Source organism: Aythya ferina (genome assembly GCF_964211825.1).
Source record: "Aythya ferina genome assembly, chromosome: 10".
Lineage (NCBI taxonomy): Eukaryota > Metazoa > Chordata > Aves > Anseriformes > Anatidae > Aythya > Aythya ferina.
Window position 1 is genome coordinate 10,021,626 of NC_140306.1, and position 27,188 is coordinate 10,048,813.

Sequence of the window (27,188 nt, forward strand, 5' to 3'; positions counted from 1 at the left end):
TCTGTTTTTCCCTGTGTGTATTTATTTAAATATCTATCCATTCTTCTTCTCAGTCCTTTCTTCTTTCTTTGTCCTTTCTTCTTTCTCAGTTTTCCCTCCAACTTCTGCCATCTCCCTTCTCACCATTTTTTAGCCTTCTAAGATTGACTGGAAAATCTGCTGCAGAAAACGTTCTCGGAGGAAAATGCACTCCTTCATAAAGCTACAGTCTATTTTGAAAGGAAAGCCCAGGGCTTAATGCAATTTCTTTTTCATCAGTTGTGGTCTGGACAAAAGGTATCTTTTTTTCCCACATATTTTTTTTCTCTGTGGTGTTTCCACTCAGGTTCTTCACATGCCTCAAGTAGGTACCATGTTATAGCTCTGAACTGTTATGAAATCCTGAATCTTTGCTCAGATTTCAGCAGCAGAAAATTTGCAGTCATGTAATACTCTAGATGCTCATTTTGTTATACTTGTTCATCTGAAAAAATAAAACAGTTACAGCCAGCCCAGGAGATGTGCCCAATGGGAGGAAATTAAAAACTCCCCTCCTGTTGTGTGGGGTGGAAAGGAGAATGATGATCCACTGTAGTCACACTTCAGTGGGAACAAGATCCTGTTCCTAAACAGTAGGGCTGAGGTGGAGGTGATGCTTCCCAGCCCCAGAGTGATGGAAAACAGAGCCCAATTCTCCAGAGAGAGATCCCAGGTCAGCCCTGGCCTCCGCAGAGGTCAGCAAAGAAGAGCAAGGGATGCAGCGAGGCAAACTGGATCACGCTGGTCAGAGTTGCACCCTACCAAAATTTTTCAGTGGGCACAGTGTCTCCTGTATCCTAGTGAGAAACCAAGTGTCCTGCACCAGAAAGCTGCTGTCCTCCTGCTCTGTCCTCCCCTCACAGACAAAAGCCCAAGGGAAACTCTTGCAAAAAGGACCACAGAGAAAGGGTTGGTGGAGGGAGAAAGAATGAATGGAGTGCTCATCCCTGGTACACCGTACTGGTAATTATGTGTGGGAGAACATCCAGTTACCACTTGGTTTTGTTCACATGAAGCCAACTGCTGACCTAATTTAATGCCTCCGGGTGCCAGCTAACAGCCTCCTGACTGTCAATAGGCTGCAATGAAGCACCAGCTCCCTGCTGCTTTCCCTGCGTACTCTCTCTGCTTTACCAGCTCTCCTGTTGTCAAAGTGAAAAAACATTAATTCACTGCATGATACCACCTCTCGAAGCCTTCATCTTTAAGAAAGGGCTCTTAACAAAATGCAGGAGTGTATTCAAGTGGTGGGGCAAAGTGATGGATTTCCAAGTGAGGGCATTGTCAAAGGTGACTAAGTGAGCTGTGCACATCCTCACCTTTTCAACCAGCTTGCATCTTGCAGTTACCTAACTTTTGACTAAAGGAACAAGCATTCTTGTATCTTACTTTTTATTCTAAAGGTCTGCTGCTCAGTGGACTGCAATTCTCAAGTCTCAGTGTCGATTAAACCAGTTCTACTGCCCCTAATGAACCACATCAGAAACTATGAAAAGACATCTCTCATCCTCCTATAAAAAAAAAAAAAAAAAAGACAAAAATCTTAACGCTCACAAAGCTTATGAACTTGAATAGTCAGTGTTGTGTGCTGTGCCTATTGAATTTTTTGCATGTGGTTAATAATGTATTGATTCTATGTGACACATCTGCAAGACACTTACAGTGCATGTTAATGTCTGAGAGCCTTCTCTGTGCTATCGTAACAGAGCCATGCCTCAGTGCATGGTAGAGAAACGATAAAGTAGCCATTCAGTAAAGCAAATGAGATATTAATTGTATGAATTCATTGTTTTGAAGTGTTTTTTTCTTTTTTTTTTCCCCTTGGGAATAAATCATTCCAGCCTCACCTGTTCTTTTTTTTTTTTTTTTTTTTTTTAATTACTACATTTAGTCCTAAATTTACTGGGTATACCAATGCTAGTGCTCAGTAATTTTTCTTAAGCAATTTTCTGAAGATTGCTGTGCTTTTCCAGTATACTTTCTAAATAGGAAGAAAACAGACATATATACAGGAGTACATGCTTTTGGAAAAACAAGCCAAGTTTTCCATACCCACTAAAGGCTTTGATCTGCTTTGTAACCAGGCTGTTGCCATATCTACCTAGGACACGTCAATACAAAGACAGAGCTACTTTTTATTGTTTCTGTCCATTCATCTCAATTTAAACAAAAACCAAGGGCAGAACTCTATCCCACCTGCGGCAGCTGTTAAAACAGGTCATACAGCACCTTGTTCTCACAAATCTAGGTGCCAGTACCATTGGTGGGGGAGAATAATCCTCCTTCTTCTTTGCTCCTGTACCCGTCTGCACAATACCTGGTTTTTCAGATTTTTGACAGAGCACATTAAAGAAAGGAAGAGCTGTGTGCAACACAGCGCTGTGGGTGGAAAATGGCGGGCCAGCTTGTAGCAGGAACAAAGCCATTACCCGCATGCGATCCACGGTGCTAGGCCCACCACAGGCCTATAAAGCCTGACAAGGTTACAAAGCCCTGAGGACAGAGCCATGAGCTCTAAAACTTTATGATAAGAGTGAGCTACTTTTGATTTCGATCTTGATTTCGGTGCTGGCAGCAATTATCAGCAAAAATATGAGACAGTGACAAAAAAAGGCTGAAGACTTTGACGCAGGCTGAGGGGGAGCTGTGGTACTCAGGTGGATGTGGTGCCCAACCCGAGCACCACTGCACGCAGACATCAGCTGTGAAAGATTTCCTAAGCACACCAAGGTTTAATTCATTGTTGTTGTTTTTCTTCTCTTCAAGGAAAAAAAAAATGGAACAGAAACTTTAAGCACATGAAGTTTCACACAGGAAACGAATCTGAAACTACTGATACAGCAGACCTAACAGAGAGGGGGGGGATTTCTGTAGAGGATATGCTAAAAGCAGAAGTGACAAAGCTGATGAACGAGCTCAGAGAGTGAACATAAATTTGCAAAACAGGTCCGTGAACTGGTGACTTTCACAAAAAAAAAAAAAAAAAAGCTGTGTAGACATTGTGGTGTTTATTTGTTTTTGTGCAGCTGGTGCCAGGTGCTTGCTTGCAAGGCTGGATGCTGGCATTTTTTTTGTGGAATCCCAGAACAGCCTTGGCACAGGCTCCAGCCACAGCTCTGTCTCCTGAAGGCAGCTGGCAGCCCCCACACCACGGCTGTGCTCACGGAGGGCACGTCAGGAGGGAGATCAATAGCTTCTACAGGCCTCTCCATGGGCATAATTTCATGAAAAATCACAAATTCTTGATCATTTCCCATCTATTTTGATGGTCCCAGTTTGAAGTAAGACTTTTGTATTGATCACTGAACCAATATGCTTGGAAACATCCCACGATTCAGGACGAATTCTAATCTGAGGTATACTTTCAGCTCTGCCTAGCCACAGATGCCCTTTGACATCAGTACAGAGAGCTGCGATCGTTTTTATGTCAAGAGATATGAAAACCAGACAGCACCAGAACAAATACTCCACTTCTCTAAGGAAAGGAAGATATAAACCACTTCTGCATACCATGGGCTGCAAAGTGCCGAGCCCACACCAAGCACAAACAACATCCTGATCCCACACACTACTTGGACAAAAGCCCCACTGAATTCACACTGGCATTGCTGCCCGTGCAGGGAATTTCGTAAGAGTGAGGCTGACTCTAGTATAAAATGAATATCTGCAGTCCTACCTTCACACCAGTGTCACTCCCGTGGGCTACAGGCACTTGCTTTTCTGCTGGCTTTTGCAGGTAAGCATTCCCAAATATAGCATGACATTATATGAACATCATGAGCGGTTTTCTCTCTCTCTTATCTTTTCAAACAAATACCAGCTGATGGCTTTCATTGCAGGTTGCTTTTATAGTCCTAACCTGACTACTGTAAACTTACCCTGCTCCTGTTTACCAGTTCAGACACAGTTCATAAAGCCGAACCATCGAGGATGAATACTTTCTTAGTGCAATTTCATGTAAGTGAAAATGCTTACAACGAGATACGAATGCGGCACGTTAACCTTTAATATCCAAAGCTGTTTTCAACATGACTACAATTGTTTTTCATTACTTTTTTTTTTTTTTTTCATGTGCAAAAGAGCTATAAATAGACAGGTGGAAAACTGTTTGCAGTTCCAGCATAAATGATGGGTACGTGACGAACAGCTGAGAGAGCCATAAAAACACTCCATTTGTAAGCTGATGATAGAAAGCAAGAGAACTTCCTTCAGTTTACCTGTCTAGATTTTTGTTACCAGGTAAGAGCTATGTGAAATTCTGATAGTTTTGTAGAAGCAGAAATGCAAGTGATTCACTCACATGTATCACTTTATATTCCTCATGTGAGTATCATCCTGTCTATTGAGTCGGACTTGCAATCTCTAGTTTGTATTTACTGTAGGAAGAGTGGAAGAGTAAAAAATCCTGAACCCCACTGAGTAATTAACAGTATCTTATGCTACTATAGTCCCTCTACATGACACAACACCTTTTTCACATTTGAAGGAGCAACCTGCTACATCATTTAAAGGAGGATTGGTACAGGGAGAGAGAATTGATGTAGTCACAAAGGAGGGAAGGCAGCAATCACTAGAAAAAGTATATGAAAGCAAGTCTGTCCTGTTAAATCTTGCTTTTCAAATCCTGCCTTGCATAACAAGGGACAAAAAATTCTTTTGATTGCCTGTATTCACTTTTTTTCCATCCACTAAGGTAACCTTATTTGTCAGCTTCATTTTTGACAAAGCCTGAGGGGAAATAAGTTGTTTGCATAAGCAACATACTTATTGATTATAAAGATGCAGAGAAATTCAAATTGTCTGGGTAAATTATATGGAAAGAGCAACCCCATAAAACTATTGACATATTTCTTCTTCCTAGCAATTGGAGGTCTCTTACATTTTTTATGTAGGAAGCAGATCAGTATTGAAAATTCCCTAGAACAGATATGGTGAATCTCAGCATGCTTTTGCTTTCTTTAAGCACCATTAAAATAAAGTTATTCTGACAAAAGGATTTTTTTTGCTTGCATATGGACCAGCACATGAGAATTTGCTGTCCTGTAGAGCTCACAGACGCCCCTCTGCACATCCCCAGCTCTTTGGCAGACAGCTGCAGGGCTGGGAAGGCGTTCAGCTGAGAAGCAGATGCTTTGTGCAGCATTAAGTCCCTCACGTGGCTTCAGCCACACGAGGAGAGCAGCACGTAACGGCACAGCAAGGCCAGTTGGTGACTTGCTAAATCCTAAATACCCCAGAGCTCTCTTCAAGACTACTTGAGGCTGTGCTGCTATAGAAAGAGATTTGTAGCGGAAAGGGAAAAAAAGATGATCTCTACTTTTTAAATATCTATCATCCTGATATAATTATGTATGAAACTCTTTAACTGGTAACTTCAATTGGCACCTAATGAAGATTTAAAGAGATCTCAAGTGCAATTCCTGAATGTGGTGATAAAAATTCCAACTAAATGCAGACATACACAAATTTCACGTACTCCTCTCATCTGAGGTTACCATTTACAATTTGATTTTGATCCTCCATGAGTAAAACTTCTGTAACTTCATTGACCTTCATGAGGTCACTCCTGTTCTATGCTGAGATGAATGACAGTGGACTCCAATAGGGAGCAAGGAGTTAATGATACCACATTGCCTTTGCTGAATCAGAACAGGAACTGGGCATTAAACAGAACCATAAAATAATTTAGGTTGAAGGGAGTTCTGTAGTGCAGCCTCTTGCTCAAAGCAGGGCCAACATCAAAATCAGACTGGTTTGCTGATGGTCAAGCTCTGAAATCTCCAAGAGTGGAGACTGTACAGTCTCTGAGCAACCCGTCCCAGTGCTTCACTCCTCTCAGGGTGAACTTTTTTTCCCCTTATAACCAGTCTGAATTACCCTATCAGACAAAGAAAGAAGATGAGGATTTAAGGGGAGAAGAGGATTAACGCAAAGTGAAAAGACAATACTGAATGGAAAGCTCAGTCTTCTTATTCTGATACTGCATATATACAATACAAGTAGCTGGAAAGAAACAGATTCAGAAGGTGTGTGCAGTGAGTGACAAGTAGGTAGGCTCCTGGTTAAGTAAAAAATAAGCAACAAACTCTGGTGTCAGCATATCAGACAACACTGATTTTATTGTCAGAGTAAAAACATATTCATTAAAGAAAACCAAACAAAAAAACTAATGAATGTTACGATGCATGCCAAGCAATTATTGCTTTCCACAATGTGTCCTGTGACTCACTGTGCCACTGGCGTGTGGTGCTCATTCAGGGTATATCACTCACACATTTGCAATGGCTCTAAAGAGCTACTAGTTACTTGGGCTGTAGTTAATTTGGGGATTTGGGAGGTGGGTGTGGGGGAAGAGGGTAATTTTCCTATGGCAATGCAATAAAAGTCATGCTTATTATTGTATTATTATTATTTTCAAAATATAAAATAATGATTTTAGCAGCAGGCCAAGTACCATTAATCCTGAAGTCTCTTTTATTCTAGGAAAATCAATTCAGACAACCTCTGGCATGCAAATGCACATAAATAACTGGTAAATACTACCTGTGGTCTTCTGGGTCCAAATTTGCCTGATGCCAAGAGCAATCAATTCCTTTTTGGCTGCAAAGGATAGGAGGGCACTCAATACCTTGCAGAAGGCACTCAGCACCTGGCAAAAATCAAGCTTTCCATTTGCCAGCACCCCATGAAAGAGCAAACCCAGAAGTATGTATGACAGAAATGGTTCTCTTCCCTAACATGGGAAGGCAACCTCCTAGATGGACACAAAGGCAGTTCTCTTTAAGGTGTTGAATGCTCTCCCTGCCTGAGAAAGCTGTGTTTCCTATGCTTACTCCGCTTAAAAGGCAGCTCCAAGTTTCTTACTAAGGGAGGAAACAAAACTAACAAAGCATCTGTCTTTCAGTGAGTCTGCCCCAAAGCAGGAGTAGACTGGAAATCCAAGAAAGTTTTTACCATTAATGAGCCATCAGAGATGCTTAAAAGCAGGGTCTGTGCAGCAGCAGAAGAAAACTGCGTGCAAGAAAATTCTTCTTCCCTTATCAAGGCCACTCAAATGAGCCTGGGCTACAGCACAACCTGTGATTACCACAGAAAGAATATGGCTTCAGAGTGCTAATGGAGTTTTCCTTCACACTGAGAAAATTTAATGGAGGAAACAATCCTATATAGACAAGTTCTGTGTAACACTTGTATACACTTGTACAGTCCACTAAGGCAGTGCTATTCATTAGCAAGAGTGGAGCAGTAAGACCAGCAGCAGGCCACTGGGATTTTGCCTACGCAGGGCCTCAGATCTACAGCAGCAGTGCCACAGGCTTCAAGGTCAGCAGGACCGATCCCTGAACAAGGTGTCTGGCTCTGACCCTGTTTACACAAGGATACAGCAATAGCAATGCCGCTGGACTCAACAAAGCTGCGCTGGAGTAAATCAGTGGGGAATTAGATCCTGAATTTGTGTGTCTTTGCAGCTAATTTGACAGGCGGTATTAAACAACATTAACATCTCAAAATGTGACTTGGAAGGAATAACATAAACAAACATCTCAACCTACAGCTCTATTGCTCCCTGATCCCCGAGGAGGCAATTATTCCCTCAGTGATGTTCTGTACGGCCCAAAATACAATGATTGCCAGTACAAATATTGTGTTCCTGCTTTTTTTGTTTTATAAAATGTAATTTTGGACCGTCTGGCCTGGGGTGTTTTCTTCAGTGCTTAACTCAAGAGGTTCCAAACAATGACTGGGGAATACAGCCATGACCTTAGCATGACTGGTGATGGTGAACAGTGGCTTGCTCTGCCTATTTCTTCACCTTGAACCTCCTGAACTGCTTAATTGTGGGGAAGACAGCTGAAACGGTGTCTGAGCAGTCTGCCAGCAACTGAACTGCACCCTTTTATTGTTATTCCGTATATTCCTTGCTACTGCTCAGAAAATATTCTCTCTCTCTTCATAAATACTTTTATTTGCATGTTTGTTTGCATCTAGCTTACCTACCTTCCTCTAGGAATGTACTTGAGGAAGTGCTAAAGCACATAGAAAGTATGTAGAGCTCAGACTATTTTCCAATCAAAAGTCTTATTCATCTAGGCAGAAATGTCAATGTCTTCATTTCACCCAAAGAGATAAAAACAGCATTTAGGTAATAACCACCTTCTCCTCGACGCAAATTCCCTCCCTCCAGAGAAGGAAATGCTGCCTTTGGCCAGATCCCATACAGCAGTTCTTTTGTTGGTTAATTCATGACAGTGTTAGCAAGATTTTCATTATAGGCTATTATTTGTAGCTGCTGTTTTCATGAAGCAGCTGTAATAAACAAGTGAGATTTATGTTCCTTTTTAAATTGCTTGAAATAATTAGGGTTGTTAAATTTAGACTCTGAAAGAACCTACTGATTTCTCTATTTTTTTCATAGATAGAGAAGCTACAAAGCGATCTACTGCTATCAGTCAGGCTTGGGACAGAATCGCGTGCACTCCATATACCATCCAGAGCACATCCAAAATGTGTTTTAGATGAGGAAACATTTTAATGTTTCTCCAGCCTACATTCAGAAAGGATTTCTTTTAGATCCTATTCTGCTCTGTGCAGGTGCAGATAACCTCACTCTGGATCACTCTGGTAAGCTGAATGGAAAGTAGGACCAGAACTGAGTCTCTGGCGCAGACCAGAGTTTTGCAGCTGACCTCCCAGCTTGATGATTGATAACTGCACCCAACTGTTATAAAAGCCCTGACCCATTTTGGGCATTCAAATACCAAACTTAGAGCTTGTGGTTTCCTCTCATCTCCGTATCGTTTACTTTTTCCACTCGTCCTCCCTCAACTACAACTTGCTGTGTTGACAGTCAAGAAGTTTATTTAAAATAAATGAACATGATGCCCTTCCCAACCCAATCTGGGCATTTCACAGCTACTGCTGAATCTCAGAGCCTGATCCAACCTCCTTCATGTCAGCACTAAAAAAATATATTCTAAAACTGTCACGGCTGTTTTTTCTTTTTTATTTTTTTTCCTTTTTTTTTTTTTGTTATATGGTGGTTTATTTATTTTTATTTATTTATTTATTTATTTTGGTTGGTTGCTTTTGTTATTGACTGTATAGTTTTTTTCTTTGTGTAGATACCACCATCTCAGCAGTCAAGGTTTCCTCAGTGCAGGAAGAGACAAGATGAAAATACCAGGGTCCAGGACAGAATTTAGCTCTAATGGTTCTACAAGGGGGACAGATGTTCATGTGACTACAGCCTTAGAGGAAGTAAGGAACACTTAGAGGAGGTAAGGAACACATTATCTGTAATGTGGGATAGACCAGATTGTACCATGCATAGAAGGAATACACCAACAATATACTAACTACATAACAAGAAAAGGCAAAACATGAAGAAAAAGAGAGAGCTAAGCCTGTCAGTTTTAACATTACAATTATAAATAGAGGAAAGAAAACTAGGGGAAAGTATGCAAATAAGAATGATGGAACTGGGAAAGGTGTTTGGAGTAATATATAGAAAACAAATGTAATAGGTATCAAAATACAAAATTTTAAGTACTTCTTAGCTCTATATATGATAAAACAGCAACAACTTCTCTGTAAATGAAAAAAATCCAGGGCATTAAAATCATGTAGGCGTACTATCTTAAATCAGTCCTACATAATATCAGTAAGTGGCATGCAATGGGATGGGGATTTACTGCTAAGAAGTATAAAGCCCTACATCTCAGGAGAGCAGTGACGTTGCCTGATAACAGCTGGCTGCAAAGCTGTGAACCCAAGAAAGACCTAAAGGTGACTGCAGGTAAGACTAGCCACATAATTCAGTTTCTATGTGTGATGCTTCTGAGTGATGCAGGAAAGGGTCAAAAGCTAAGATATTTTTGGATGTGTACATATGAAGGGATGATATGGAAATCTAAAGCATAATGCTATGTCAAAACAACCACCGTGTGAGCTGTCCAGGTCTCCAGAGATTACTAAGAAGATAGAAAAATAAAGGAAATACAAATAAGGACAATAAAAATAATCTAAGGAGAGAGTAAGAGAGATAAATTAATATAGTCTATAAATAAGAAAACTCCTGGGCTGAGATCCAGCTATAAATACCTCTAAGGTAGTATGTGTAGAGGCAGGTAATTAATCTAGCTCAAAAGATAGTAGGACAAGGAGTATTGCATAAATGCAGGGGTGGAAAAATTCAAGATGTATAGCAAGAAAAAGTTATTTGAAGAGACACATCTGCTCAACTGTGCAGACTCTGCAGGTGGTAGCCAAGGCACACTTACTGAATGCATCCAAGAACTGGCTGAATAAGTGGCTCTGGAAATGATGCAGTCACAGCCTTCTATAGTCCAAAGAGATCACCACAGACACACTTACTGATCTGTTAGTCTCTTTCTTTATGGGTAATCTGAAAGACTGCTTATCTATTTAAAAGAAAACAAAAACAAAACACCAACACCACAAAATAAAACAAGAACAAAAGCGAGTCTATAGATCCATGCAGTGACAATAGACCTGCAGCAGAGCTCAGAACTGGGGATGGGCAGCACAGGTAACAGCAAACCTCTGTATCTCTCTCCTGGCCATTCAGCCGTGTATGCAGCGTCATGCTGCTGGGCAGGACAGTGTCAGCAGGGCAAAAACTGCTGACCCAACTGGCAGAATATTCTGAGTATCTCAACACTGAGGTCAAAGGCTGAACCGGGAACTACCTCTTCTGATACTCATGGCCCTTTGGTAAGAGATCCTGCACGGAAGTTGCTGCATAAATTACATACTTTGCTTCATGATTAGCTGGAAACCAACACTAGCAGCATATATCAATTCTCAAGAACTCTAAAATACACTTGTATTAAGAAATTAAAATTAAAAAAAAAAAAGCAAATAAACAAACAAAAAAAACCCAAACATTTGCAACAAGCCTTAGAATGTTCATTGACAAATGGGTATACACATGTGAGGAATATAAAACCCAAGTACGATATACCCCCCCTTAAAAATAACCCATCCCAACTGCACTCACCAATCGGGACTTCTGTCCCCTCCTCAATGTAGATGGGCAGTGGTGATTCCTCCATAGGATGAGGCACTGATGGAAAGTAATGAATTGTGGTAGTATTTGTCGCAAAGTGACTACAATAAGATGGTCCCTTTCTTATCATTACAACTACATAAGGCTGGTTATTGTCACAAAGAGTCCTTTCTCACAGCGGCCACCTCCTGTCACGGTGCCCGGTCCAATGTGCAGGCCCGAGGGGTTAATCCCCACTGAGCATTCGCCACCTCAGCGGGCAGAGGCCAGGGTGCCTGTCCTGATGCCTCAGGATCCTGCTGCCTCGCAACAGCCTCGCTAGCCCCGTCCCTGGAGCTTAACTCTTGGAAACCCACACAGTTGAAGAAGCCAAAGGGAGCCAATGCATAGACAGGCACGAGTAGAGTTATCGAGTCAAAGTTGTCATATTTCATGCACAGAACCAGAAGAGGGAGGCTCTGATGCTTAAAGCTCGCCGTTAGCTGTTGAAAAGCCACAGCAGGTGATGGAAGGCTGCACCGCAAATGGCCTACGAACCACAAACCTTTCATTATTCATTCGTTTTGGAGCACATATATCAGACTTAGGAGGCTCCTGATTATTTGCTTGTGATAGTGAAATCTCCAGAGAAAACTCTTCAGACCTGTGCTGCACTGGGCTGCACGCTTATTCTGTGGTTTCCAGACACCATACAGTCACTTCTGTAGGGTTCATCTGTTTGGGTTCTTCTCTATTTGGGAGCTTCTTCTTTTAAAGGTGATTTTTCCCCCCTCACTGTTTCCCATTTAAAATCTCTGGGAAGCACATTTTGAATTTCCCATACTGGAATGAAATACTCATCATGAAAACTGCAATAATCAAAAGCCTTCTCGAATTTTTCCCTCTCTGTTGCCTTTTAATAATGGTGATGTACCTTCTCAAGGCTACGGACTCCTGATCTAGTCTCAGCTAGGATTCCAGCTAGAGGAAAGGATGACTCTTTAATCCTTTGTAGGGGTTTCTTTCTCTTACTACTGTCTGTTCTTCAGAGAGCTTGCTCTATGACATCCATAAAACCAGCCAAAGAACACTTGCAGTTTAAAGCTATTAAATGAAGTGTCTTACAACGTTTCTGCTAGAAACACAACGGGAATAAAGAGTGTTTGCCGCAGATGCTTGACTGGCAACGGGCCTCACGCTCGTGCTTGGCTGGGTTCAAAGGGCCGCCAATTCCCTGCCGTTACCTAACCCCACCTCCCGGTTGACATGGAAAATGAAGGGAAGCACAGGGCAGGGGAACAGCAGACCACGGTTGCCTACAGAACTACCATACAAGCCACAGAAATCATGGTTTACCAGGGCGCCTTGCGCAAGCCACTTTTATCTAGAAGCTGAACTAACATTCCAGCTCAACAATAGCAAAAAAACATTTGTTACCACACGGCGTTTTGCTACTCATTAACCAGCAGTTGCTACGCAAGCATAATGGAGTGCTGCAATTCAGAGATATATGTTATTTTTCCAAAAAAATGTTGATTTATGGGAAATCAGCCTGACGTGAGCGCTCGTGGGCTTGCCATGCCACTTGACACAGTACATGCTTCGGAGTTATGCAAAGCGGGCCCTGCATTGGGAACAATGCAGTCATTTTCCTTGCTAAGCTAAGTTTGCATTAAGGCAACGAGAATCTTCATCTATGCAGCCCCTTAAAACATTTAATCAGATTTATTTCCTAATCAGAGCAGAGCTTACTCTCCTACTCAGTTTTCAAATCAGAGATCTGCAAGCAAACCATGTCAGTAGGTGATGTGGAGAAAAACTGTTGGATTTTTACAACGTGCAGCTTTCTTTGTCCCATGAGGAATACTGTACTGGGCTCATGCAGACCAAGCGTTCAGCCTGGAGCCAAATGCTTTCACAATACATTTGCAACAGTATTCACCAACGGAGAGAGGCATTGAGTCTAATTTTAAAGGGTATCACCACAGGTTGTAGAAAAGGCCTGAAATACCTCTGTGTTATTTGAGGCCAAATGGGCGTACACACGCTCTCTCTTACCCACACATATACATGCACGCTGTAGCACATGTGCACACGAACAAATGGCTCTACAGACAGAACTTGGATTTTGTACAATCCAAGGTGGAGAAGCTGGTTGTTGTCACGGGGTTTGGAGACCAGGGACTCTGGGATGCTAAAACGAGCCCTCACCTGTGGTTCCCCTCTGCTGTGGGCAAACCACTTTAATACTGTCCCTCCAGGATTTACACACCAACTTTACAGGCATGCTGCTTAAATGTCTGCAAAGTGCTTTGCAATGGTTTCTAAATTCTGCAGTGTTATGCACAGAAGAACTGCACAGATAGATAGATTTAAGATAACAGTTGCTGAGCATTATTACTGTATAACTACAGCCTATTTTTACATGCTCTATACTTGGTTTCTACGAACAGATGGCAAATGTTCAGTATTGGAACGTTTTAATCATCTTTATAACCCTTTTGTAATTTCATAAACAAGCATAAATAACACTTACATGAAGAAGAGTCTCTCCTGAGTGGATATTCTCTTCCTGTTTGGAAAAAAAAAAGAAAAAGAAAAGGCAAAAAAAATATTTTAAAGAAAAAAAATGGGTCCACAAAAAGTCAGGCATGTTTTAACATTATCATGCATAGTGTTTTCTGAATTTCATCTGTGTGAGCTTATAGTTTTTAAGAACATCAAGACACAGAAGGCACTACAAAGGCAAACAAGATTATTTCTTATCTCATTCAGTGAAAACAGAAAAAAAAAAGCCTATATGTTTCAAGAGTAAGGAAACTGCAGCAGTGAAATAAAATGCAAATGCCACGTGACCTGAAGAAAAAGGAAGAACTTTTAACTGCATTCCAGCTCGCTGATAGCCCTGTAGCTCTACGTATGGGTTGCCCTCCAACCTGTGGGCAGCCTACCTACCCCAACACCCTAAAGCAGAGCGTTTCTGCTGTACTTCGGCACTGCGGAATCATTTTTCCATGCCAGCACTCTAGCACCAGCTGCATTCAAACCCAAGTCCTGCAGCCATGGCAGTGAAGGCGTTCTCTGAGGCTGTGACCATTCTGGGCAACAAAGAACCACAACAGGAAATCCAGTAACTGCTAAAATGAACGAGCCTGCCCAGCAGCACATGGGTTTTACCAACCACCCTTGTGCAGCCTCATGCCATCCGCCTGCTGCTGCCCACCCACAGCTGGCTGGCAAGAACATGTACTTGAATCACACTCCCCATCCACCAGCTGAACTGGAGGGATTTGTGGATGCTCTTGGGACAGGGTTTAGGGCTGGTACCAATCTGCTTTTTGTTTGTGTGAATGTAGACACACCAAAAAAAGAGACTGAAAGAAATGCAGCAGATGCTGACTCCACTGCAGTTTCAGAATCACAGACCGGCAGCATGGTAGCAGCCCTTCCAATGGCTGGCTGTGGCAGACAAGGGGAAGGATAATGCACAACAGCAGTCTCATTTAATTCCTACTACATTATCTTATATCAATATTAGCTACTCTGTAAGTAATTTAAAGAGTATTGCCTAGAGTTTACATGCCTTGGGATGATACTCGGCTAGCACAAATCAATTAAATCCATGGCACTACAACAGCTGAGGATTCAAGTAAGTATGCATTTATGGGAGAAATTCAACAATTGTTAAATTACTGAATTTTCATCCTCATGCTTTTCCTCCAAATGCCAGGGACCCAGTCCTGCAAGCAGTCCCCCTTTCACATAAGTGAAGTTAGTGATGAGAAGTCAAAGGCACTAATCCTAGTAGTTAATCTATTCAAAGCTGCACTTCTTAAACGATCTACAATTTATTAGTATGACCAATCAAACAAGCATTACTTGCAAAAGGCTTTAACTACCATGGCTTCCCATCCATTTTTATGTGTTGTAATACGGTTAAATTTAAAAGAAACAAATCAGCATAATCTTTTCAGTCATTTGCCAGCGTGATTAAATGCCTGGGTAAGGCACCAGTGTAGAGAGACTCCCCTTACTGGTGGAACTGGCAGTTTGTATCCAAACCCTGGGGCACTGGTTAAAGCTAGAAAGGACAAAATTAAAATAACAGGGGTTTGCTGGTGAGTCTTGAGGTGCATTGAGGAAAATCCTGGAGCATCACTGCCCTGGAGACCAACTGAAAGGCTTGTGCCTGAGAGTCTCTTTGGAAACAGCCAGCCAACAGGACTTGGCTGGAAGCCACCAAGATGTTGCTCAGTCTTGGCTATGCAGAGTATTGATTTAAGGGAAAACTCACTGAAATATTTGCAACGATAAGCTGAAAGACAAGTTCATCCCTGAGGTTTTACAAATAGAGCTATGCTCAGGCACAGGGGCTTTCAGAAGCACCGTGCAGAAAGAACACACCAACTAAAAGTGCCTTCCTATCTTCCCCAGCATTGTTGTACCTCTTTTCACACAAGATTTCAAATGCACTGAAGCCTCCTGCCACTGCCCAATCATTTCACTTCTGCCATGTAAGAAACATCAAGGCAAACCCCTCCAGAGCTACATCTTGGTGACTACCAACAACATTTTGCTCTTAATTACAGAAAAGTAAAATGAAATTAAAATCAGTAGCATTTGAATTATTCCAAATTTATACTGGACTCTAGCCCAAACTCCCCAAACAAACAAAGAGACCCAGGATATTGATCTAGCACCCCCAAGCACGCAAACACCTTCCCAGTACCTCCAAATATCACAGTGCCATCTGCAATCTCCTGCTTTTTGCAAGGTGTGATAGAAAATAACCCTGGGACCGCACAATAAAAAAAATGCAGGTTAATAAATGACAGCGAGAAGCGGCCTTTCGTCTCTCGGGCTGTGGGCTTGGGTCCCTGCCCACACGCGGGGCAACACGGGGACCCCACCGGGAGGAAAGGTGTCTGTCGCCCTCCAGCGGGTGCTGCCTCAAAGCATCGCAAAGCATGGGAAAGGTGAGAAGGGGAAGGAAAAGAGAAGGTGAGATGCACGCAAATGAAGAGAAAAAAACAAACCAACAACACGAATGCAAAGCAGAGAAAAGGAAGAGACAGTTGAAGAGGAAATACAAAGATGCTATCTCTGAAAGTGCCGAAAATAAAGTTTCCAGTGTCGGTCTAACCAGGGCAACAAAAACAACCTCCCGCCATGCTCGTGCTTCAGCCTCAATTTTACTCCTTGCTCTGGGTGAGTGACACCATCCTGTTGCCGGCTGCTCAGCTGCTTACACATTTTTCTTAAAAAAACCACCCTCTGGACAATCCCAGCAGCGTACTTCTGGGACAGCCTTCAGGGCAATCTCTCCGTAATACTCATGCAAGCGTAGACAATGCCAAAAAGCAGTCAGCTCACCCAAATCCAAACCTAGAAGTAAACACCCGGCCATCCAAAACATCCAGTTTTTTTTTGCCAAAGCCTCTCCTCTCCAAATTCCACAGCAGCAGGTTTTAATGAACCGTTTTACTCCTGAACCCATAAAATCTAAACCGGTAGCAACTGTCATCCAAGCACTGAATTACACTGACATGTCTCATGGACGGGGCTGCCTTGCTTTTTTGCATGTCCAAAACTCGAGACATTTTGACATGCAAGTGAAAAAATATTGCAGTTACCAAAATAGCACTATCAACGTAACTAGCTCCTCTCAGAACATTTTCTTAATGCCTTTCCCAATACGGTTAGAAAAATGGGAACTAAGCAAAAACTCCATCTTTACACCTTGGTACAAACCATGCTGGAATATGTGTTGGTTGTGTTTCTTCGTGTTTCCCTGGATCTTCTCCCACTACTTTTTCATCAATGATTTCCTTTAAACATAGCTCTTATTAAACTGTATAAATCAGCTTCTTCAATTTATAAATACAAAGTTTTGCCACTATCGGAGCTGCCTGAGGAAAACACAGCTCGCCTTCTGTTTCACAAATACACACTCTGCACATTTCTTCGCCTGTGTGAAATAAATTCTCCCATGTTCTTATATGGAAACCCTGCACGTCCTCCCACACACTGCCTGGTACAGGCTCAGATGGAGATGGGCATTCACGACCTTAAAGCCAGCGGGTGAGATGTGGACCCCGGTCCCCCCAGCACTCTTGCCCCTTTGCACCATGCTGAGCTCCCCAACGCGCCCCAGGCAGTCCCTTCCCTAAAGCCCATCACAACTTTGATTTCAGCTTCACCAAGGATCAACGAAAAAAAATATATAAATAAGCAAAGGAAGCACAGCAGCTGTATTACCCACCAGGTAGGCCCATGAGCATCAGATGGAGCTGTGCCCGTACCAACCTCTTCACTCGAGGTTAGCGCAAGGCAGCCAGAAAAAATACGGTGGGAGGGGGAGGGAAGGAGAGCGCAAACGGGCAAAAAATAGCCGGGGAGTGGGGAGGAGAGCAGAGATGAGAGGAGCGTGCTCCGCGGATGTTCTGGAGGGCCGCCAGCAAGTGGTTAATTGCAGGCTGAGAACTGTTATCTCGGAAAAAAAGTTAACGTAAGGAGGAGGGGGGAGAGGGGAAGAAAAAAAAAAAAAAAAAAAGAGGAAAAAAAAAAAAAAAGCCGGGTGAGGAGACAGCTGGAAAGGAGCAAATAATAAATGGAGGGGGAAGGGAACGCGCGCCCGGGGAGGCAGGGGAGGCGCGGACAAAGGCTGGGCGCTGCCCGGCTCGGCACGGCACGGCTCGGCTCGGCTCCCCTTTGTTCCCTCGGCTCGGCTCCGGCCCCACCGCCCTCCCTCCCGCCCGGGAGGCGCCGGTACCTGCGGTCCGCTGGGCGCGGAGCCTGCGCGCCGCTGCGCCCCTGCGGCCGTGCGGCGGAACGGTGCGGCGCGACTAGCAGCGCCGGGCGGGGGGCGCCGGTGATTTATAAGCGCTTTCTTCCTGACCTCTCGTGTCTGTTGTCTAATGAGGGAGCTTTGAGCATCACCCATCCTGCTGAGTGGAAAAACACCGGCACGGCCTCTTCTTTGCTGGGGAGGGGGGAGCCTAAAGGAAGGGGTGTGGGGGAAGGAGGGGCCATGCAGCAGAGCAGGCGGCGGAGCTCGGGCTGGCAACCGGCCGCGGGGAGGGGTTTGGAGGCTGGGGGAGCGGGGCAGCGAGACGGGGGGGGTCGGCTCGGAGTCCCCCCGCTTCTCCCCGGGCCGCCCGGAGCCGGCCCCGGGCCGGGGGCGCCGCCCGCAGCCCCGCGCCCCGCTCCCCCCGGCTGGGCTGCTCGCTGCCGCACAAAGAGCGCCCTTCTCGCAGACAAAGCATCCGCCCGAGGTGTCACCGGGGCTGGCCGGCCCTTCGCCCGGCTCCCCGGCTGCCGGTTTGGACATCACATACTCCGGGATGAAGCGCGGGGGAGCTCGGCCGCCGGTCCCGGTGCCGCTCCGGCAGGTTTGGGGGTTCTCGGTGGGGCTGGAGGCGGCGGCAAGCGGCGGGGCCCGGCAGGTGCCTGGCTCCCGGCTCTCGGCTGCCGTCGCCTCCCAAAAAACGCAGCCCCCGGCAGCCCGGCTCCCGGCAGCACAACGGAGTGAGCCTAGGGGCGAGCAGGGCAGCGGTTTGTCCTGCCTTGGCTTTCGCTGCACCGAAAGCCGGTGCCTTGCTCCTGCCGGCGAACGGGGACACGATTGGGGTGTGTGTCCCCTACCCTCATCTCCCGCAGTTCTGTTCATACAAGGATTCAGCAGTGTGTGGGCTCACTAGGCATTTTCCTTCAGCCCCTGCAGGAGACTTGGGGAGATACGCTGTACCGTGAAATACCGGTTAGTTACAGGGGCAGAGCAGCTGGAAAAAGGAGATCCGAGGGCGTCAGCATTTTGCAGAAGTCCCCGGGTGCTCACCGTGAGCACTGGGACCCGCAGGGATTGCTCACAGAGGAGCCCATACTCCCTGCATCCCAGCTCCCCAAGGCTTTCCCTGCCACCAGACCCCACCTGTCCACACCACACACTAGGCTGGCAGTCACAGAACGACACGGCTGTGAAACCCACCACCTACACACAGGCTGCTGAGGGGCCAAATTCCATCAGGGCAGCCTCCAGGGAGGTCTCTAGAAAAGGCTTCTTTCCTTGGCTGGCTCATGCAAAAACACAGAGAACTGCATTCCCTCTGAGTGCTCATTGCTAGCAGTGCAGGACGCTAGGTACCGTGTGCCACAGGCATGCCACTCATTTTGCCTGACTCCGGTGCAGTATCCAAGTTGATTTGCAAAAGGTCCCTAATCTGAAAAAAAGAGATACAGGTATCTGATATGTGCAGCTAATCAAAGAGCTATCTCCTCTAAACAGACTGGTTTAAACTAATTACACGATGTAGCGCATGCTGCCACCTACGCCTTCTGATTCAGGTTTCTGGTGTATTGCAGCTCTGGATTCCTAGGCATCGTTTGCTGAAGGCAGCTAGCATTTTGTGAGGCTGCACGAGGGACCACAAACACAGGCGGCTGTGGCCGCACCAGGGAGCAAGGCAAAACATTTCTCACCGGCGCAGACACTTGTTGAGTTGCGGTGAGGATGCCTCGAGGCTGACCAGGAACCGGCAGTCACACCAGTGAAATGAAAAGTAGTGGCTGGAGCTACATGTTGCTGAGGATCCTGCCAGCACAGCTGTACCACTGACAGCAGCGGAACATTTTGCTCAAGTTCTCTAGAGGAATCAAAGCCTGTATTTTCTGTCTCTGGCCCTCTCTTGTTCTGTTGTTCTGTGCTCTGTAAAAGAAAAGTCAGCCACACACAGCACATGGTTGCTCTCTGCGTTTGAAAAAAAAAAAAAAAAGTGTTTGGGGGAAGAAAACCACAGCCAATGCTGTTTTGAAATCAGAAGCATGTAAACAGTACCTGGAACTAAGTGGAATAATAATAATAATTAGTCCTTTTGTGCCATAAATATGTGCATCGCTGCCTGCTGTTTCATTATGAGACAGCACGACTTCTGAAAATGTGCCTGATGAATATTTGGGGGCACACTGCCTTCAGCTGCAGCGGTGTACAGCAGCTCAAGTGCTTCTGGCTCCTCTGGCTCTTATGTAACCAAAATCACAAGTTAGAGCCCAAATTACAAAGCAGAAGCATGTGTATAATATTAAGAATATAAGTGGTGCCTTAAATTGTTATCCTTTTACTGTAGGTCTGGCTTTAATCTGTTACTAATTTTAGTTCTGCAGTTCCATTGATTTTGATGTGCGGTGGTGCCATTAATAGCGGAATCAAGCCTAACCCCTTAAAAACCCACCATGAGAGCATTAACCCAAACTTAAGTAAGACAGGCCAAAATCGCTGTGGTTACAGGTAGGTGTAGTTCATATGACTCGTATACCAGATCCAAAACGTATCCAGTATTAAGATACAGTAGAAAGCCACAATATAATGTCCCCATGACTGCTTTGCACATCAGCCAGAGCTGCAGGTTTTTGCACATTTAGCCAAGGCACAGGTTAGTCTTCCTTTGTGTTCTGCCTCTTTCTGGAGCCCATATTCCCCATTCACACGCTGATCTGCTTTCTGGAGTTTTAAGGTGTTGGATGCTGATACCGTGAGCGTCTCTTGTATCTGTTTAATCCAATAACATAACTCGTCTTTAATCTCCACGTCTGGGTCACAGGTTTTAAAAAAGACACTGGGCCAAATCCCCAGCTTGGCTATAACGTGTGGAAATCTACCGAGAAGGCACGGAAGTCAGAAGAGATTTGCTGTATCTGCACCCTGCAAAGGAGGTCTCAAGGGGCAGTGATGTGAGTGCCTAATTTCGCAGATGGATGCGTATTAACACAAGTCTGCAGCAGAGGTGGAGCAGATTTCTGTCAGGTGAGGCAGCTGGAGGGAGGAATATCACACCAGGATCTAAAATATGCTCCACCAGGATCTAAAATATGCTCATCAGCAAACTCTCCTTCATTTTCAAATCAAAGTGGGTTTAATATTTCTTGCTTTTTCAGGACAAAAAGTTATTTCTTCTCAACCTGTGCCTGCTGAAGGAAATACACTCAGGACCACAGCAAGGCAAGAACAAAGAGCCAGTTTTGCAGGGATTGGGAAGATTTTGCATATAAATATTAAAATAAAAAATCAAATTTTATTCCAGATGCAAAGTCCAGCAGAAATTTAAGGGGCAAGTGCAGAGCACTATCTGTAAAGAAGGGCGTAGGTGAGAATAGCAAAAAGATGCTCTGAATAAGCTGACTGCAGTAACACGTCTCCAAATACAGATTTCCTATATAAAGCTATACAGGGGCAGCCTTTGGGGTTCCCCTGTATGGGAAAGGACCATGAGCCTGAGAAAAGGAGGCAGATTTTGTGAGGGATTTAAACATCATGCAGTGACTCTGGATTGCAGATTTTAAGCATTACTAAATCAGGGGACAGAACTGTTGCTATTGCTATTACGTACCAGGATATTTCACTAATCCGTGCAATCCACTAAGTTGCTGTAGTTTTAGTCTGTGTTTATTTTAGATGAAATTATGGCCTGGACAGTTATTTTTTTGTTAGTTTATCCATTTAAATCATATACAAATAAAATACCAAACAGAAATCAAAACATGACCTGCGATTTTGGTATACTTCCCATCACGTGAACCTGCCGGTGATGGAATCAATCCACCCAGTTTATCAGTCAAACCCAAAGACAGCTAAAAACCACAGGAATTCTTGAAAAGTAGCCCCATTGGCTTTAAATTCTATTTAAAATGTGATTTTAATACTACTGCTAGTGGCCTATTTTGTTTATATTACAAACTGCCCAGCCATTATGGGATTGCTTCCGCTGATCGTTTCCCTACATCAAGATAATTACATATTAATTTGAGGCATTTTGCACGTCTCAAAGGCTAGAGTGGGCCCCTTCCGAGCAGCGGGAAAGTTTAGAAATGCCTGTTGCTTTACAGGAGCTGATTCCTCCAGTGAGGGGCAGACCCAGAGGAATGAAACAGCCTGGACTGAAGCACTCACATGTGTTTGTGGAAGAAGTTGAGTGTCTCAGGTTAACTGACAGTCAGCTACCTGGAAATAAAAAGCTCTCATGTAACCAAAGGTTTACACTAGGATTTTCAAGAGCTCCTGAGCAATTTCAAATCCCTTAGAGGAACGTAGTATGGAATAAAAACTATAGGTATTATTAAAGAATGTGTCCAAACCGAAAGCCAGCCAGTTTCATAAAAATGAGCTAAGAAGCAATAACAGATACTCTGTCTCCTGCTGGATGCATCATGAACCGTATGTTTTGTATTTTTTAAGTCATGCCAAAAACAATTTTTTTCTTTGCTGTTGTCATTGGGGAAAGACAGTCAAAGAGCTATGCATAAAATGAGGTTAAAGTAATCTAATTAAAACAAATAAACAATGTGCTTTCATCTTTAATTCATAACCAGTCATTTGGGATCTAACTTTAAAAAAACAGATAAAAATTCAGAAAGGATTTTGAAGGATGACTGTTTCCCTTTAAGATTAATGATAAACATACTTGTGTATTCAAGGGAGAATAGATCCAGTGTTATGTAACAGGATAAAGAAACAAAATCCTTTTTCCTTAAATTAAAATAACCAGTACGTGTGTGGATTTTAGTCAATCACCGAAAATTCAGGAAACCCATTTTCTTTCACAACTGCATTCCATATGCTAAAAATTGAGGTCTTGTAACTTTTAAACAGGATCACAACTAAGGACACAAAAGATTTGTTTGTCCTGTTTGTCCATTCTTTTCCAGTAGATGACTGTTCCCTGAGAAAAACACTGTAGCACTTGTGCTGTCCAAAAATCCAATTTTTTGCCCATCTTTTCATTTAATGCAGCATAAGCAAATCCTGTTATTGCACTTCCCAGGAAATTCTTCTTTTTTAATCTACTTGCCTAGTACTAGATGCATACTAGTAGATGTACTGCTTATATCTTTTTACCTTTTTTTTTTTTTTTTTTTTTTTTTTTTTTTTTTTTTTCTTTTCTGAACTAACTGCTGCATAACAGCTCTTATCAAACCTTGCAATGCCTACCTAAATTTGCCACTTAATTTAATGGGACAAGATCAACAGGTAATGGATTTTTTTTAATATTGGCATTGTTCTCTGCTGGCTTAATCATATAAAATGTGCAAAAAAAGAAGAGAAGAGAAGAGAAGAGAAGAGAAGAGAAGAGAAGAGAAGAGAAGAGAAGAGAAGAGAAGAGAAGAGAAGAGAAGAGAAGAGAAGAGAGAAGAGAAGAGAAGAGAAGAGAAGAGAAGAGAAGAGAAGAGAAGAGAAGAGAAGAGAAGAGAAGAGAAGAGAAGAGAAGAGAAGAGAAGAGAAGAGAAGAGAAGAGAAGAGAAGAGAAGAGAAGAGAAGAGAAGAGAAGAGAAGAGAAGAGAAGAGAAGAGAAGAGAAGAGAAGAGAAGAGAAGAGAAGAGAAGAGAAGAGAAGAGAAGAGAAAAGAAAAGAAAAGAAAAGAAAAGAAAAGAAAAGAAAAGAAAAGAAAAGAAAAATCTTCTACCAGAGAACCTACATTTTCCACTTCTGTATTTTACAAGAGCACTCATACCAGAAGTTGTGCATCAGAATTTGATATATAAAGTTCCTCTTTATCACATGAATTCAATTTTCCAAAAGAAGGCAAACAATACTATTAATAACCAAGATACAAGCCCTGAAAAGGCTAAAGCTTGTACTTGCTGCAAAAAAAATGTCATCTTGTTGGATCTAATTCTGGAGTCAGTACTTCACACAATGCAGAACGGGCAGCGATTTGCATAGAAAGGCACTGCTGAGTTAAGGTGATACTCACTCTTGCATGACAGAAGCATGCAGGTGCTTCACTGAGCTCCTCGGAGCTTTGTCTGCAGACCAAAGTAAATCATGCTTACATTGGCACGTCCTTGCACATGTCCACACTTCAAGTTTTTAGTCCTGAGAGCGAAGCCTTGAGTCTGGGCACTTTAAGCAGCATTCCCCCAGTGGAGAAAGTCCTCTATTAGCGCTACACCAGCAGCACAAGGTGTGCTCAGAGGTTGCTGTTTGCCTTGTAACAGAACAAGGCTGCAGTGATTGAGCTGATCAACATTTTGGGCTCTGCTGCCTCCCTTTTCCTCCTCCTGCTCGGCCCCCTTGGCCTGGAGTGCCTGCCTGGTGCAGCAGGGCTGTGCTGGGCTGCCTTCCCTCCCCACTTCCTCAGCGGTGCGGCGACTGTGTGCACAGCTCCCTGTCCCTTCAAATGCCCCAGCACATTTTGAACATGCCTCTTTCCCTGCTAATAACATGCCCGTCGTGCTCCGGCTAAATATTCTGCCTGCACAGAGATTTCCTTGGCCTCATGTGCAGGACTGATCCTGCAGAGCTGGGATGGTGACACTGCGGAGGTGATAAAAAAGCTGGAGGTCACAGGCTAGGAGATGGGGAAGAAGTTGTGGCAGACGCACTGAAAGCAGTAAAAGGTCAGCGGGGTCTGAGGCTGCCTTGCAAAACCACTTCCATTCCCACTTGGAGCCCCTCACCATGCTGGGCAGGGTTGGCCCGGCCACATCCTGGGTGACAGCGGGCATCACAGTGGAAGATAGCCCTGAAATTCCTGGTGGTGAGCTCGCTGATGCAGCCGAGTCCTCTGCTTACGTGACTGATCAGACGAGCTGATGGATTAAACTCAGCAAAGAGGAGGAAGTGGGATCACTGGAGTATACTCATACAAGCTGGTATTTCTTTTTATTTGCTTATGGGTCCCTCTGCTCCCTTCCCTCTCAAAGTGATGGTGAAACACTTATGAAAGAGTGTATAAAAAATGATTTTAAAGTACCTACTTTATTCTAACAAATTACATTGGCTGCTGTAGGCAAACACTAACAGAAAATACTGTAAGAAACAAAACCATTCCCAAATGCACACTTTTACCAGTTGAGACAGATAGAGTTTCTAGCTAGGTGAATTAATGTACTGCAAGCAGAGAGAGAAAGAGCATCAAATGCTGGAGCATCAACAGAAAAAAAATAGAGAGAAAATTTAAAATAAACCCTGCGAGCTATCCAGCAACTGCTCGTTCAGTTACATGATTTTAATTAACAGAACTGGAAAGCAAACATGTAATATAAACTTAAAAACACAGCACTTTGGTTTTCCAGACTACCAGTCCAAATGCAAAACAAATTGCTTGCATCTGGTGGCTGGGGCAGAGCCGGCTTAGGGAGCTCTGCCTTTAACCAGCAGAGCGAGGCAGCAGCATCCACTGTACTACCCACTTATGGTGTCAGACAGCTCCTGGCATGCTCGTGCCCGGCGTCCTTTGGCCCAGCCTGGGCACAGACACTTCAAGCATTGCTCGCGTGCTCCAAGGAGGATGCCTCGGCTTTCACTGCCACGGCAGCACGCTGCTGTGGAGGGCAGCAGTGTCACTGCGGAGGGGCCAGTGGCTCACAGGCTTGGGTGACCTTGAGCCTTCCTAAGCAGTTACCTTTTCTGGGCCTTTGGCATGCTCTCAAGTGATCTTTCAGCCAGAATCTCCACTGCCTAAAATAAATTCAGCAATATTCACCGTGACGTCCCTGCGCTTCTCATTCAGGATACCTGACTCTAGCTCCCAACCTGGGCAGACTCAGGCTTCGGAAAGTTTCCCTGGCTGCTTCCTGGGCAGATTACTCCTGCCCTGGCTCAATGCCAGCGTGACTCACAGCACAGTGTTATTAGGAAAGGCAGAATTTTCGGGAGTTTTCTTGCATGTCCCTATATGCTAATGGTGTGTCGTGTTGTCTAGAAGTGGCCTTGACAATGGTATTTATGAGACATTTCCTTCCCACCTTCTGAAAGGTTGACCCGGTTAGGAGAAAGAGAAACTGGAGTGAGCAGGACTTGTTCTCTGACCTTTGCCAAGCTTTTGCTGTGGAGCCTTAGGGAGAAGGGGCTGCTGGTGAGGGGCAGCTCCCCTGGGAGCCATATGTCTCAGAGCAAGTCAACACAAATGCTATGGGAGAAAAATCCTCCCCAAATAACCAGCAGCATCAGCCTCACACCCTGCCTGTCCAGTGCATGGATACACACCGTGTAGTTCCAGCCTTCACCTTGGAGGCCCCACATATCCCCACCAAGTCTTTCCTCTGTATAACCCAGCCAGAAATGAGGACAGCTGACAGGACTGAGGGACACAAACCATGATTTGGGAGCAGCCTCCTTTTTTACATTGGGCTCCTTTCTGTTTTTAGAAGCACCATGCTTTCTGCAAGTTGTGAGATGCTTACTGTGCCTTAAAAAAAGAGTCTGATCTTCACCTCAGATGCAGTTCATAAAATGTGCTAACAGTTCCTTCAAAATTCCCATCTACACGGAGTAGCACATAATCACAGGGCTGCGTTAGTATGAAGCCATACACCAAACGAGCTTGTGAGGCATCCCTCTGTCTCCAGGTGCGATGCAGGGCTCCGATACCTTGGGCTCAGGTTTGTGGGGTGCTCACCAGCCCTTTCGCCCCACTTAGCTCCGCAGCTGTTACATCAAACACAGCACACAAGTGACATCGGGGGGTTTGCCTCACTGGGATCCACCCACACGGGAGATCCCACCGGGATGCTCGCAGCCTGACAGCTCACGAGCACCGTGCGCTCTGCCAGGTGCGTTTTCCCTGCCGGGTGCCCACGCACTGGTCCCATGACACCAGAAAGCAAAGCGTGAGCTGGCTGCAGCCCAACAGGCACCACCAGCCCCATACTGCAGTGTGGCAGAGCGTGGCTGCTGCCTGTTCCCCCATGCCACAGGCATCCTGGTGCTCGTACATGGAGGATGTAGGGATAGGGGGAAGTGGGCTCAGCACAATGCACTAGAAACATGGATTTGCACCTCTTTGGCCAACGCTAGGCAGCTCTAATTTGCATCAAAGCCCAATCTTATCACTTGGTGATTGCTAAATGGGCCACAAACAGTTAATATTTTGTGCTCAGTCGATCACAGGATGCCTGTAGCATGGAGCAATTTTCCCTTACCTTCTGTGTCAGCCAAAGACCTAACGTTTTCTTACTTTTACCCCCATGCGTTTGCCTGTTGGGCTGCTTAAATTCATGGATGCAAGTGTGAAACTTGCCCCTGGGCTCCCACATTTCCTCGGGGAGCACATCCCAGAGGAGCAGCTGAGGCGGATTGGGGACTCCCTCTGCTCACGGCGGAGCTGGCAGGGAACCTGCACGGCCCGGGGTGGGTTGTAGCGTGACCGGGCGTCATCCGGAGCAGCGA

At 44.5% G+C, this 27,188-nt stretch overlaps 1 protein-coding gene and 2 long non-coding RNA genes across 16 annotated transcripts in view; 2 read left to right on the forward strand and 1 right to left on the reverse strand.

The window, feature by feature from the left end:
• SLC6A6 (solute carrier family 6 member 6) overlaps positions 1–18,021 on the reverse strand; it is a gene marked incomplete at its 3' end in the record, with an annotated part of 58,016 nt that extends 39,995 nt beyond the window's left edge. Inside the window, exons 1-5 of one of the 14 annotated variants that reach the window (XM_084531070.1) lie at positions 17,289–17,520; positions 13,563–13,598; positions 11,039–11,104; positions 10,299–10,357; positions 6,562–6,667 (exon numbers count right to left, since the gene is read on the reverse strand). In XM_084531070.1, the coding sequence (XP_084387196.1) occupies positions 6,562–6,667; positions 10,299–10,357; positions 11,039–11,104; positions 13,563–13,598; positions 17,289–17,307 (286 nt within the window). In that variant the 5' untranslated portion in view covers positions 17,308–17,520. Of the gene's footprint in view, positions 1–6,561; positions 6,668–10,298; positions 10,440–11,038; positions 11,105–13,562; positions 13,599–15,755; positions 15,840–17,288; positions 17,521–17,798 lie in introns of those variants that run through there. The other 13 variants (XM_084531073.1, XM_084531065.1, XM_084531074.1 and 10 more) reach the window with 13 other exon arrangements.
• LOC311442207 lies at positions 1,537–10,722 on the forward strand. Its single transcript, XR_014696515.1, has 5 exons — positions 1,537–3,754; positions 3,858–3,975; positions 4,099–4,257; positions 6,502–8,640; positions 9,141–10,722. It is a non-coding gene; the product is annotated as an uncharacterized lncRNA (long non-coding RNA).
• A 113-nt stretch (positions 18,022–18,134) lies between the features above and the next one.
• LOC311442210 lies at positions 18,135–22,376 on the forward strand. The gene is made up of 2 exons (XR_014696519.1): positions 18,135–20,825; positions 20,957–22,376. It is a non-coding gene; the product is annotated as an uncharacterized lncRNA (long non-coding RNA).
• The last annotated feature ends 4,812 nt before the right edge of the window (positions 22,377–27,188 follow it).